A 14755-nucleotide genomic window follows, 5' to 3' on the forward strand; every position below is an offset into this window, starting at 1 on the left:
TTCTAGGAGACCAAGCTCTCTGGAAAGGTATGTTTTTAGGATATTTATGATTAAGCCTATGAAGGAACAGAGCGGAAAGTTTTTAATATTTTAATAGTTCTAATTTAAAAGCTAAAAGTTCTCCATTAGACTGCTCTAGTAATCTGAGGGTACCCAAAATTCTGGAAAAAATGCTAAATTCCGTATGGCAACATATCGTCAGGCACATTTACAGGAAAGTGTTATTTAGAGACTGGCCAGAAGGAACAGTGCTGCAGCAGCTGACAAATCATAATAGAAGTCCTGGGGTATGGATACGCAACACTGCAAAACTACCTATTATGCTTTTCCAAACATTCAAGGAACCGTATTACAGAGCTGATGAAGAGCAGGAAGTTTTAAGGTATCTTAAGAGGTTCAAGTTTTTTCTAGCATCTAGGAGAAAAGCAAGCTCCTGAAACACAGGGCCCTTAACTTCTTTTCACTTGGAATGATGCAACTTTCAGTCAACTAAACCCAAGCAGACAACTTTATTCCCCTGTATCAGGAAAATAAATTAATCTACAAGGCAAAACCACCTTTGTTTTACAGAATTTACCCTAAACTGAAGGTTTGCTACATAATAAAATACATCCTCTAAAAATTTACCTCATCTGTGACTCACTGTATCCCCTTTGCTTCTTTACAGCACCTGGTGTTCAGGGCTGTAGCAATTGCCACGTAACTGTTTTATTTGCATCCTCAATAGAGGCACAGCACTAACAAATGCCAGGCAAGTTAACACATTACTCGCACCATATCGTATCTGATCTAAGATGCCTGACATAGCTCAGCCAGTTTATCACTCTTACTGCTTTCAGCACCCGACACAGTCTCTCCTTTGCAAGGGACCATTTCAGTCTGAGCAGTAAATGCAACTGTACTTCATGGCACCACTGTGTGAAATCAGTCATTTCTCCTCCGAGGAAATGCACAAGAGTTCAGACAAGGTAGTTCGTGTACCTGTGTTCTTTGTGTTCCAGTAGCTGACAGTCTCTGCAGGTCAGCCTGTCACATGTTTCACAGAAAAGTTTTAACTGTTCCTGCTTGTGGACAGGACAGAAAACTGGACGTTGACCAGATGCTCCCACGGCCTCTGTTTTCAAAAAAGAAATCATTTTTGTGTTTTAAAATACAGTTCAAGACAATCTGAAGAGCGACATTGCTAATTGCAAAGCTAAGTAACAACCAAGAACTCGGACAAAGCTAATTGATTGCAGATCTATTCTCAGTCTAAAGTTACAGTAAATATGTTCTCATTAAAATATTTTCAGTGCCAGTGGTTTATAGCTGTTTTCAGTTTTAGTATATTCAGAGAAAAAAAGGAATTCTTCTCCCCATCAGAAATGCTCAAGACACTGGCACCTGTAAGAATGGAAGAACTGTGCACACCTGTTAAAAGATTAAACTACATGCAAGTTCACCTCTGACAGACTGAAGGACAATCAAATGTCTCTCAAATTTCTACACTGTTGAACATCCAGAGATTCTCTCAATTACTGCTTCAAAACTTCTATAAACTACAATAAGTCATAAGCAACTACACTGGTAACTGCAAAGTAAACAACAGTATTACCAGTGTTACAATTACTTAAACTCCAGCTAAGCTGGATATCTTTTCCACCTAAGCAAATAAAAGATAATATCAAAAAGCAGTTCTAAAGCAGGTAAGGCTTAAACAAGTAAATATGATTGCCTTCCTGGTATTCTCAAGTATTTCTGAAGCTTGTTATATCATTCAAGTTATTGCAAAGAAAGAGAGCTCATGAATCTAAAGCTCACACTTATTAAAGTAAATTTAAAGTCTCCAAGGCATATCTCATAGTCTAACAAGCAAGGAAGGAACAAGCTCCTCCGAGCACATAACGAATAGTCATTCCCTACAATCAGGAGGGTTACTAAGGATCGGCGTCTGTCAGATAGGTCAAAAGAAGGCTAAATTCTTGCCATGTTTTGGCATGCTGACTATACGCCTTGGGTTCACGCTTCATAAATACCCATCTGGATTTTCTGTATAAAGTTTACTGTATCAGAACAGTCACTTCTCTGCAGCTCTCCACTCAGGTTACTGAAGGGTAATCGGGGCTATATTATCCCCTTGACAGTCACAATATAGCATTCTTAATGAAAGCATTAGTAATTCTTTGTAATAGCTTGTCATTTGATTACAGCTTAACAGGTTATCTCACATTAGGACTAAGAAGTTTAAACTTAAATAGGTAAGATTTTTATGAAACAGTACTCAGTAAGACATAAAGAAAAGCCTCTCTCAGGAGTCAGAATAAGTGAAACCAGATCTTTGACTAAAGGAACCAAGTTCAATTGTAAACATTTTAACTATTAATATGATTTTGACAAAAGCTTTGTCAGAAAACAGTGTTATTCCTTTGAAATGCCAAAACAGAACAAACATGAAGCTCTTAGTTATTTTAAATTAATAGAGAGTAAGACATCAAGATCTCTCTTCCTTGGTATGATCAGCCTTTGTGGTACATACAGATTATGTAGAGCCTACAAGTTCTCAATCAGAACTTAATCTCGTTTACAAAGTAAATATAACCGAAATTCAGTTATTTTTAAACTGTTTTGAGATAGTGTAAAACTGCATGTCTAAAACTGTGCACACACTTTGCAGATGAATTTTTGCTAACAAAAAGAGAGAGAGAGAGAGAGAGAGAGAGAGAGAGAGAGAGATTATGGCTAACATGCATCAAAATTTCACATTTACTTTGCAAAACCAATGCAACAGTAACATTACATTGAGTAAGAATATAATCTTATGTGTACACACTTTTCCACTGGGAGAAATATAATTGCTCTTTATAACCGAGTAAAGCAAAATGTATAATTACATTCCCTTGGCCAATGGATCCAATTACCAATACGTCAATACTCTGCAGATTTCAACCCCTTCACATAGTTTATGCTACTAAATAAAATAAAGGGATTATTAACAAATGATCTAAATCCTATCCAAAGATCATGGTGTCATTCTGTCTCTTACGCACTTGGACATTTCAAATTGTATAAAGTATTAACAAATAAGTCATTTTAGCTTAAAATGCAGTGTTTTCCTCTATTTTGAGACCTGCCAGTTTTGCCCTGATAGCCCTTTACTACACTTTTCCCAACTGTTTGTGGAAGCCAGGCAACCAGCTGGTACCTAAATAATCCTCCACCTCTTTTTACACATGACAAAGAGGAAGAGGCTTTACTACAGGTAGGATTAAGCGATATTGAAACACTCACCTGAAGATACATCCTCTTTTTTCCTGATCATATGATCTTTAGTAAATTTTACTCGCTGATGAGCTTCTATGCAAGTTTTGCACAACCATTCCCCACATTCCACACAAAACCCAACAGCACTAGCATTATCTTCACAGCTTGTACAAACCTAGAAAGGGAAAGAGCCAGTTACCACCATTACCCTGAAAAGCTTTAATGTGCACAGGAACAAAAACAGCACGTGAATGCTGAAAAGCAGGAAAGTGACATACCTGTTCTGATTTCTCATCGGAGCTACTTGGCGTTTCTGATGTGTCTTTTACAAAGTAGTTATCCACCAGGTCTATCTGTCTGCATTCTTGGCGGCATATTGGACATCTGATTACACCAACTGCAAAATAGAAAAAAGTTTTATATTCCCCAGTTTTGAGAAAAAGGACGGGAAAGTCAACGTGCCAAAATCAAAAGACAAGAACGAACACAAAATCTGCCTCAGACTGTTCATTTCTCTTAGGTAAACGAAGAGATTGCACAATGGACAACACTACCCTTAAACATCTGTCATTACCCAGCTGTAACAGGTTACACACAAGAAAACAAAACAAAAATTCTTCAGAAAAGAATCACATTCTCAAGTTGTGAGAATTTCTACAGCATGCTCAGTTTTCCTATGGATTTTTCTGAACCAATACATATTTTCAGCCAAACTCTTTGTTCTCCCCAAGCAAGTATCTCCCCCGCCCCGCCCCGTTACACTCAAGACACCCTTTAATGAATTTTTATAACCATCTATTGTCCAGCTTGTTTTAAGGTAAGCGTTAGGGGAAACGTACCAGGATAGTCTGGGGTAGCGCTCATGAAAATATCAAAGGAGAAGAGTGTCACAGCGTATTTTCTAACATAACCCACTTCGATGAGGCCAGGGGAGGCAGATGCAGTAACGTGCACTATCTGAAGGTTTCAGGAATTTTTCAAATAGTGTTCTGAAGGGAAGGCATTTTAACCACAGTAGTAGTATGAGTTTCTAGCAAAAAAATCCTCTCATGCCACATGCTACATCTGCCTTTCTACAAAACCTAGACCAGACGCTTTGCATGTATACATACAAAGGTATACAAATAGTTTTAACATGGGATAACAATTAGACTAGTTCTTTTCCTGCATTCTCTGAAAGATCTGCTTTGTTTACCTCTGTACTTGCTCAATTAGTTCTAAATCCTCAGCTGAGATGCAAAGAACTTATTAACTGAACCAAAATGACAATTAAAATTTTTCTAGGAATAACCAACACTGAAGATTTAAAAATTTATTTACCACTAACAAGATGGTTAACATTTTCTTCCTAGAAATGCTATCCAGTCTTAAATCAAGCACCTATACATTTTTACCATAGAATATTTTTTTCAAGGGACGCTTTCAAAGGGATCAGGGACTTATGCATACTGGGACATCTGAAACACTCTAAAACGTAAAGGTAATTAAATGACGCTTAACTCCTTTGTGTATATTCAGTTAGACTACTAGGTCTTATTTGATAGAGATGAATTACATTAGGAGTTAATTAGCATTAATTTTACAAGTGCTAAGATTAATGATAGCCTCTTCAAAACACAAATGACTCATTTCAGAGCAACAGCAACAATCCAACTAAAAATTCCCACTCATCAGACCACACATGCTTTGAGATTAAGATGTGAAAAATAACTAGAATTTCACTATCAAATATACAAGACTTCATTTCTACAATAAAGACTCCCCCATATAAAGAACATTAAGATTTTCTTCCTACTGAAAGATAAGATTCCTTTAGAGAATACTATATAGAAGCCATTTACCATCTGATGCGTATATACACTTGCACAACAAAATTTTCAGTCTTTTACCATTAAAACCATTCCATCTCAAACACACTACAGCTAAAGCAGATTTTTAGTGCTCTCTCTGGTAAATTATATGAAACATTACAGAAGAAACAAAGCCCAAGATCTACAATCTCTACAGTACAAACTCAAGCTCCATAGATTCAAACCACTTCCTGTAAAGAAGGTTCTGGTTTTTGGGCTGTTTTTTGCTGGGGGGGCAGTGTGCAGCCCCCCTCCCCTTTTTTTTTAAACCAGACAAATCACTGAAGGCTTGAATAAAATCAGATGTCAAAATAGATCGATCCAACGGGCCGGCCTGAGCTGGATTCCAACCATGGATAATTCCATTTTGCCCACGACTTCTGTCCTAAAGGACACAGAATGGGGATACGAGCAGCAAACACAGCTCTCAAGCACTCGCTTTTGCAAGTTACGTCGTCAAGTGCACTTTGCAGCCAAGCTGCCCCTAGCGCTCTGCACTGGGTGAAGGGAAGGAGGCATTTCTGCAGGACCCCTCGCTGCTGACGTCAGACCGCTCTTACTTACAGCAGAATCCTAACTAGACACTGCAGGTACAGTAACAATTAGAAAATTGTATTTCAAGAAATTGCTTCCTTTCCCACAAAGGCATTTATTTTCCCATTATAGTAAGCCCTATAAAGCCAGAAGTCCTTTAACTTGGCCATAAAAGAAAGCAGGCCCAAGAGACTGTTCCAGAAAACAAAAGAATATTTTGGTAAAGGTATACTTGCATATGAAGAACTTACAGTAGATTTATGGCGATAAAGAATATTATGATTCCTACATTATACTTATTCATTGTGTTTGCTGGTCAGTATTAAACTTTGCTCAGTGCATCACAGTCCTAAGAAAAGGCTTTGCAATTCTCATTCAGCATATTAGGTTTCTTCCTCATATCTCAATGCCCATTATTTTCAATGGTAGCTTTCCAATTTTGGAAATATCCACTTGACATTTCCCATTCTTTTAATCTAATATAAAACAAATGTATGCTACATCATTGCGCTAGAAGTCAAACTGCATTACTTCAAATGTTACAGACAAAGCTTATTTTGGGAGGGGAGAGGGGAAAGTAGAGAAAATCCACACTGAAACAGCATTTACAGAAAAGAAACGGGAAGAAGCCCTCATCTTTGTCAAAACTTGAGAAAATTGGCAAGCTAACAAAGTTTATGGTAAAAATTTAATCAGAATGTTTTTAGGACAAACTACAACTCAAATCTTTATATAACCCATTAGAAAGACAAGGTTTCAATGCCGGTTTCAGTCCAAAAAATTCTTACCAAAGAAAAATAAAATGAAGTAGCAGTAAAAACATCACCCTAGTAATACCCTAGCAGAACTTCTTACATGTTTTCACTGCATGAATTTAAATTACAAGATTTAAATCTTAAGATTGGGAGGAAAAAAAAAGGTGTTAGCTCTAGTACCCATACTTATAGTACAACGCTGCTTTCTAAAAAAGCACGTAGCTACTTCCCAGGAACAGGATTCAGATGACCCACAAGAAAAAATATTGTTAAAAGTTCAATGTGTTTCTAAATCACAGTAGAATTAGCATTACAGATGCATTTATAGAAAACTATGACGACCAGACTGGTTTATATTCTCTTCCCAATCCTAATAATTCCCGTAAAGACTTCCTGTGTTCTCAAGGATAGCTTCCTGTTATTCTGAAGCCATAAATTAATACTCTGGCAGTTAACAGCAGCACTAAAGCAAAGAATGGAAAATTAGGATGTTTATTTCAGATAATGGCGGGATTTTGTTCAAATCCCGTGCAGCTCAGTTTCACCTAACCATAAAGACAAAATGCTTCTTCCCTGACAGAAGCATTAGAAGAAATAATTAATAAATACTGAGAGCATCAGGTGAAACACTGTGCTTGGGGTCCACAGTGTTTTAAACTACAATTCCTTTCTGGCTTATTCACAGTATTGAAATGAGTGACATCTTATTCTAAATTAACTGTGCAGTTAAGATCAGATTTTATTTTTCCTCTGTCACACATTTTTCCAAACGCTATCCCGGACAGCAAAAGTTGTTCAATCATACAAGTTTACTGTCCCATCCGCTGCTACATACAACAGGCAGCCTGAATGAAGTTTCATTCTCTCCTTTTATCGTACCTAAGGCTGATTTAAGTGAGAAGCAGGAATAATTTCTTACCTGGAAATTTGGTTTGAGATTCACCAATCCAGCAGGTAGGAAAAGCCTGCCTTGCACTGTCAACCACACTCAAAGGGGGACAGGTTTCACTTGCCATCTTCACTCCTGCCTATCATGCCACCGACAGAGAGAGAGAGAGAGTTTCCAAAGCCTGCAACAGAGGGAGAAAAGAAACTCCCAGATTCCTTGTGACAAGCTCCTAAGGAGTCTCCTGGCCTTACCAGAAAGAGCGATCCACCTGATAGTCTAATCTGAGCTGAGGGAAACCACCACGGAGAACTGACGGAGAAGCACATCCCCTGCAACGAGGCAGTCAGGGACGCGTCCGTAGAAGTACAGCCAGATCTGGCTGCCAGGAGCTAGCCGAGGCCTGCGCTCTGCGCTCTCCCACCCTCCAACGCACAGAGCAACTCGAGGCAGCGCCCGCCGGAGACGGCCAAAGGCAACGCCGCCTCCTCCAAGGATGGCCGCGGCCCTGGTGCGGGGCTGTCCCTGCGAGTACAGCTGCGAACCACGGCCAAAGACCGGCAGAGCAGAGCGTCTGAGCACACCTTCAGCTCTCCTCCCAACTCCTGGCAGGTTAGCAGCTACGCTTCTGACCGAAGTAGAAGAAAAAACGCCTCAGACGAAGAACTACGAGTTTTGTCAGAACGAAGAGAGGCAAGCAGCAGAAACTGTAACACATAACAAGTGTTGTACTATTCGAAAATTGCTAGAACTCACATCTTCCTTAAATTTCATGTTAGACGTTCTCACTTTTTGGTAGTAAAAGATCTTACCAAGAATACTGATATGAGAGGAGCATCTGTTTAATCCTTTTAGCTACTTATGATTTAGATAACAAAGTATGCTAAGCTAAAACATAAACATCAAAGGAAGTCAGCAAGTGAAAAACTGAAATAAACCGAGGAGCAAAAAGTAACTTTTTGCTTTTCTAAAAGCAGAAAGATTGCTAATACAAAATCTGCAATATAATCCAGCAGCAAATCACAATGGAATATTTCAAATAACTTAAAATTTCAAATGGAAGATGTGTTTTAAATCTACCATTGTCAACTAACATCTAAAGCCACAAAGAAAGTATTTTCTTAATTATAATTCTGAACTATGACAATACCTTGTATATATTTGTTTTTAAAATTTCCCCAGAGTGACCACATTTCTCTGATGGCTATTTGTATGCGTCTCAAGATGAGAGAATTTTTTTCAACAGCATAATACAATTAATGCTTAAACCATTTTCAATAGCAGATTTATTAAAAGCCCATTTATAATTCATTTCTCCAGTCTGACTTCTTAATCCTGGTAACATTAAAATACTCTTCCAAATTTTAAAGATGCTTTAAAACGAAAAAGCTACAGAAATGGAAGAAAAAAATGCCTGATTCTCTATATTTATTCCCAGTTTTGTGGGAAACTAGGGAAATTTTTCCAGAGAACACTTACGTCAAGTCGTCGACTATTATAGCTATTCCAGTCTGATATTAAGGAATTCAGACTTAACTCTTCTAACCTCATTTGCAATTGACTGATCTGCCCACAATACCTCTTTGCAAGATGCATTCTGCCCAGTACGACAGTACACATTCAACTCATACCTACTGCTTCTGCACACAAGACGACAAAAAAAAAAACGGCATGTTCTGAATCATGTTCTTGGCTCCCTACCCACACGTCTGGAAATTACCTGCTGGAAGTTCACCATTTATTTCAGAGACCATCTGTAGATGAGCAAGGATTCTTGAGATAGCCAGCATGAATTATTTTAAGCTTTCTAGCCAAATTACGTACTACCACTACCTCGATCTGATTTTTGAATTTTTGTTTACAAACATTAGAGTGAAGTTGGCTGCAAGCCAGCCAGCGCTGCAGCCCTGGTGGGAGGGAAAGGGAACACAGCTACCACTAGCCATGAAAACTTATCTACTTGCTAAAGATATTGGATTAACTAAAGCAGAACACCTAACTTAATCTTCTTTATAAAAAGCTGCCAGGCTTAAGGATCCATATATTCATATTTCAGTCAATTTAAAATGAATACATAAGAGTTTCACCAAACACTTTTTAAACCTTACAGAAAACCAGAAGCAACGCTTGAAAGTAACGAGGCCGGCAGCGCGGACGGGCCGAGGTGGAGGCCTCGACCTCGGCAGCAGCCCAGCAGCTCTGGGCAGGCCTGGGCACACCGCACACGCAGTGCAGCACGACTGACCGTTGGCTCAGTTGGTTAAGTTATTCTCCCCTCCATCTTTTTTTTTTTTTTTTTAATCTTGTCAGACTTCTTGTGCAGATGGACTTCTCCCTTTTAAAAATCACCGATCCTGACACTGATTCCAAATTATCCATTTTTAGCAGAAGGAATTCCTCATTCTGCATGTGTTAATTTCATTTAAATCTCCAAAGCTGCTTGATCCAACCAATTTGCTAGCTTTTACTACTTGTAAAAGTAATTTGTTCTTTCTTGTTTAGAAACAATTTCACCTGAGATATGAGATGTACTACAGCTCAAAAGAGAACCATAGAACCCTTCCACGAAAGGTAAAGTTTTGGTTTATTTTCAGTACAACAGAAAACCTTGTTTCAAGCATATTCCTGAGGCAATTTCATATTTTTTCCACTCCAAACAGAAAATGCAGTTCTAGTCACTTTACACAGGAACACACACCAAAAAAAATAAAAACTACAACAGCTAAAAATGAGAGAATGAGCATAATACACACAAAGTAAACCAAACAAAGTGAATCAAAACACCACCATCACGGACACCTGCTAAGGTAGATATTTATATGTTTGTTTTTCTTAGTTCATAAAGGATATCATCATTAACAGTCCTTTTTAGGAAGAAGAGTAAGTTACCAGCTGATCACAGCACGACAGTCCCATACTTGTTACCTGTATCATTTCAACAGGCACATTCTCAGTTGCTTCCTATTTCGCACAAGAAAGAGACGATATGTTTCAAAACCGAACCCTATTCACAAGAAGTCTAATAGACTGGGTGAACCAAATACAGCTGCCAAAGTCCACTGGATAAATGCCTCCATTACTCAATCAACCCTAGAAATCATGGACAGAACAGGCAGTGCTACAAACAAGGGGCACAATTTCTATAAAGTCCTGAGGACCCATAAGACATAGCATCTACTTAGATGTCGTTTGCCAACCTTACAAACAGAAACCCTCCATTCTCTGTCTAGATTCGTGAATAATTTATCCAGTAATTACACCACTGCTGTTGTAAGACCACGAGATCTAATGATTCACAACACAGTTTCTTTTTTAGCTTTCCTTCTTGAAACAGGAAAACAACGACAAGTTAGCTTACCTGTGTTCTGTGATTTAAATGTAAAGTCACTGAAATATCTTCACAGTGTTTCTTTCTGCAAACCACAAATACGTATTGGCCAGGTCTTCTGGCACTGACCCACAGCCTTGAACGCAGAGTGCTGGGATGCAGAAAGTCTTGCTGAATGGTTAAGACAAGGTCTGAACCAAGAGGGGAACAGTGGGTAGAGAGCCAAGAACTTCAACTAAGAGAGCAGCTGATGAGCAAGAGACAGAAATCAGGATACAAGCCAAGAGTCTGAAGAGTACCGTAGCGATGGCACAGGATGCAACACTGGATCTGAGAGAAGCTGTTAAGGGTTGCAACCATAAAGAGTTTATTACAAGAAGCAGTCTTCGCACACAGGAATCACGCCAATGACCCCCAAGGCAGAGCTGATAAAAGTTCATTCACCTAACAATAAGCCCAGCACTGAGGAAACACAAATGGCATACTCAAAGAAAATGCAGCATACCTTTGTTTTTAAGAAATGAGTGTCAACATATGCAAAGATATGTACAAAATAGATCTTGTACTTAAAATAATCCGAAAGAGACAAAGGTATACGATTAAGGGATAAGACATCACAAAAAGTGCTTTGCACTTCAATGGCACCCTTCATCTCTGGATCCCTTCTATCACTGGGTTCCTAACTATATGCCTAAAACATCAAAGCCAGACATTTCTTACAATACGCTTTTATATACCACATGTATATAAAAGCCAGCCCTGCTGTTCATGCATCAAACACTAAGGTGAAACTACCTCTTAGGAGGCACAAAGTCCTTTTATGCTACCCATACTACTAACCCATTTTTTCCTTAGGGAAAGAACATTTTTTTTCATTCAACAGAACAAGGTGATTTTTAGATAAATTGAAGTTGAGGTAGCATATTAACGTTGTCTGCTCTTTTTGGAGCAACTTCCTCAAACAAATCTTGCTCTTACATCACAGCAGAAAGATTACATTTTCTGGGATTTGTAATTTTGTGAGCTTTTTTCTTCTCTGAGAAGTGGAGAGCAGAAGGGAAGGGGTCATAAATCCTCCAAGTGTCTTGACATATTTGACTCTTAGTTTGAAATCTAGGAAGTCTTTCCAGTAGGGCAAAATGAAATTCAAAGTACCTCTCTTCCAAATGGTTGGTCCAGGAATTGAGCCCAAACACTGCTTTATTTCCAAATATCCTTACTTACACTCTAAAATTTTTATTTTTGTTGAACATTCAACTCCTTTAACATGAACTTCTGGATGATTGGCCTGTAAGATGAAAATCAGGATCAATTCTTTAGTTGCCTCATGATATTACAGAAAACTAAGACCTTAAAATAGGAATTAAAAAAAAAATAACAACTTTGATCTCATTTTAATATCCTAAAATAGAACGTTTAAAATATCTTGCAGACAACAAGTTGAACAGGTGGCAGCAGGATGCCCTTGCAGAAAAGCAGGCCAACCACACCCTGGGCTGCATGAGCAGGTACAGCCAGCAGGTCCAGGGAGTGGTCCTTTCGCTCCATTCAGCACTTTGGGAAACCACACCTGGACACAGGGTGCAGTGTGGGACACCGCAGCGCAGGGCAGACACCGACACGTGGGGGCAAGCCCAGCAGGGGCCCCCAAGCCAGCGAGGGCTGAAGCCCACAACACAGGAGAGGCTGCAGGGAACAGCCTCGTTTAGCCTGGACGGGGGGACCCGGCTGCTGTCTACGGCTACCAGACTGGGGGGGGGGGAATGCACTGAAGACTGACTCAAACCAAATCCTCCTAGAGGTGCACCATGGAAGGGATCAGCAGTAACAACATGAGCTGGAGCAAGGGACACTGTGAAGCTGCCATCCTAGTATATAGTCAAAACTCAACTGGACAAAGCCCTAAGCAACCTCCTCTACCTGGACCTCTTTGAGCAAGAGGTTGGGCTAGAGACCTCTGGAGGTCCCTTCCAGCCTATGTGATTCTGTGATCTTTCAAGAATATTCATTTTAAAGAAATGACTTAGATTTTCTGTTGATACTAATGAGACATCACCTCAATTAGCACTAGACTAAAACTCTACCAAGGCGTCCCCTGACAATCAAGCCTTCAACCTTGCATAATCCTAATTAACGTTTGAGAGAACAGGATCATTTTAGACATCTGTTCTTAAGCATACATATCTGCTTTGGGTTGAAAAGTGTCAATGCAAAAGTACTGAGTGAATAAAAGTAAATTCAAAATCCCTTCAGATGTTTACATTGCGATAATGACGATAAAAAAGCTTCACACTTCAGGAAATATTTGCAAGCACTTCTGTGATCTAATAACTGAAACTTCCGTTTTAAGTTAAATTTGGCATGTATGCAGTCCTCTAAGGAATGAATCTCTACCAGGTTTCACTTACTGGTTGCAAACACCAACAGTAGTTACTGCACATGCATAATATTCACTTCCCTCAGCAATTTGAGTGTTCATCAGATATGTATTTCCGAATAGCCACACATCAAAACATCTGTTCTAGTTTCACTAGTCAGACAGTCAAATAAATTCACACAGGTCAAACAAGTGGCACAATCTATCAAAATACATTTCAAAAAAAAAACTACTTTGAAGCTCTACTCCTAACTCAGCTTCTTCACTTTTTTTAAATCAAACAATGCCTACTTTTATCATAACTGTCATGAATGGAACTGGTAACATATCATACTTAATATAGAAAAACAATCTGTAGCAGTCACAGACATCAATTCTAGCGCTATTATAAAAATAACAGGTGCCTAGAGCATACTCAAACAAAAACATTATATTAAAATACACTATTAATATAGACTGAAATTTATATTTCAGACAAAGATTTTTAATACCTCCAGAATATGAATTGAATATTTTTCAGAACTCTACCTCTGTTGTGCTCCAGCATATATTTATGTCCCTGTCTCACCAACGCAGAAGAAAGCCATGAAGAGTCAAAAGAGCTCAGGTACAGGAATGATGCTGGATTGTGCTGACATTCACTGAAAATAAGACTGGAGGCATTTGCATAGCTTAAGCAGTCCATTCAAAGTGGGAATTTTCAACTTTCCTGACTGAAAATACAACAACTACTACCAAACTCAGATTAAGTTATATATAAATTATATCATGTCTGTGAGAACGTGATGTATCCCCCCTTCCAAAGCAAATAAAAATAGAATTACTGCATAATTTAAGATGGGACTTAATATAATTTTTCTGAACACACACTCTACATATGGGAGTCGAATTCAGCATTTCAAAACAATTTACAATACTATATATTACAGCACTCCCAGTATTAAACGTATTGTTGCTCTACTTATACATACACACACATAAATCCATTGTCTACGTTTTCTGTAAGCTCTCTGAAAGTTATCTTGTAGCTCATTTTCTACCTTTTCAGCAGCCTAATGAAGGCCTGCCAGATTGTGACATTCACAAGGAGCTGGGAGAACCACACATTCTCTTTACTGAGATAATCTTCTTAAGAAAGATTGTAAATACCTCTGTGAGGCAGTGAAATTTCAAAACAACCTATCTTCCCAGGAATAAAAACAGTAAGTGCATTAAAAAGTTGCTTTGCAGTCTCTTTAATTTTCTAAAATCTCTAACTTAAAAATATTCATTTTTCAGAATAGTGTAATACCTAACAGAAGGAGGCATTTTCTTTTAGGTTTCTATTCAAACTAAAAGAAATAGTCTAGCTGGACAGCTGATACAGCAGATAGTGAGAATTCAACTCTCTATCCAATAAAATGCATACTTTAATGACCTATAAAGTCATTAAAATGAATAAGAGATACTATTTTTCTTCTGTATTATTACAACATAGAAATTTCTAAGTGATCTTCAACATAAACATATACCACAGCAAAGCATTTCATTCAGCAGTGCAACAGGTAGGAAACCACCAGTTACTTCTCATACTATAGCAAACCAGAACTTTGGAGAATTATTTTTAACTTTGGTCAGTGTTTCTCAGACTTTTAGGAACCAAGACCATTTTTCTGTCCTCGACAGTAGTATCCCTCAAGGGCGAGACAATGTGGTAGGAGAGGAGATCCTCGTATGGACCCGTTGCAATTACTGCCTCCAAGCATCTTTCCTGTTCTCTCTGCGAGAGCAGCACACTGCCGTCAG

At 38.5% G+C, this 14755-nt stretch overlaps 1 protein-coding gene across 5 annotated transcripts in view; it reads right to left on the reverse strand.

Annotated features, from left to right (window-relative positions):
* TRIM33 (tripartite motif containing 33) overlaps positions 1–14755 on the reverse strand; it is a 43643-nt gene that overhangs the window by 26414 nt on the left and 2474 nt on the right. For 4 of the 5 annotated variants that reach the window (XM_068918200.1, XM_068918197.1, XM_068918199.1 and 1 more), the window contains exons 1-4: positions 7299–8564; positions 3519–3637; positions 3268–3415; positions 982–1114 (exon numbers count right to left, since the gene is read on the reverse strand). In XM_068918200.1, the coding sequence (XP_068774301.1) occupies positions 982–1114; positions 3268–3415; positions 3519–3637; positions 7299–7395 (497 nt within the window). In that variant the 5' untranslated portion in view covers positions 7396–8564. Of the gene's footprint in view, positions 1–981; positions 1115–3267; positions 3416–3518; positions 3638–7298; positions 8565–14755 lie in introns of those variants that run through there. The other variant, XM_068918196.1, reaches the window with a different exon arrangement.

Source organism: Struthio camelus, chromosome 24 (genome assembly GCF_040807025.1).
Source record: "Struthio camelus isolate bStrCam1 chromosome 24, bStrCam1.hap1, whole genome shotgun sequence".
In the NCBI taxonomy this organism is placed as follows: domain Eukaryota; kingdom Metazoa; phylum Chordata; class Aves; order Struthioniformes; family Struthionidae; genus Struthio; species Struthio camelus.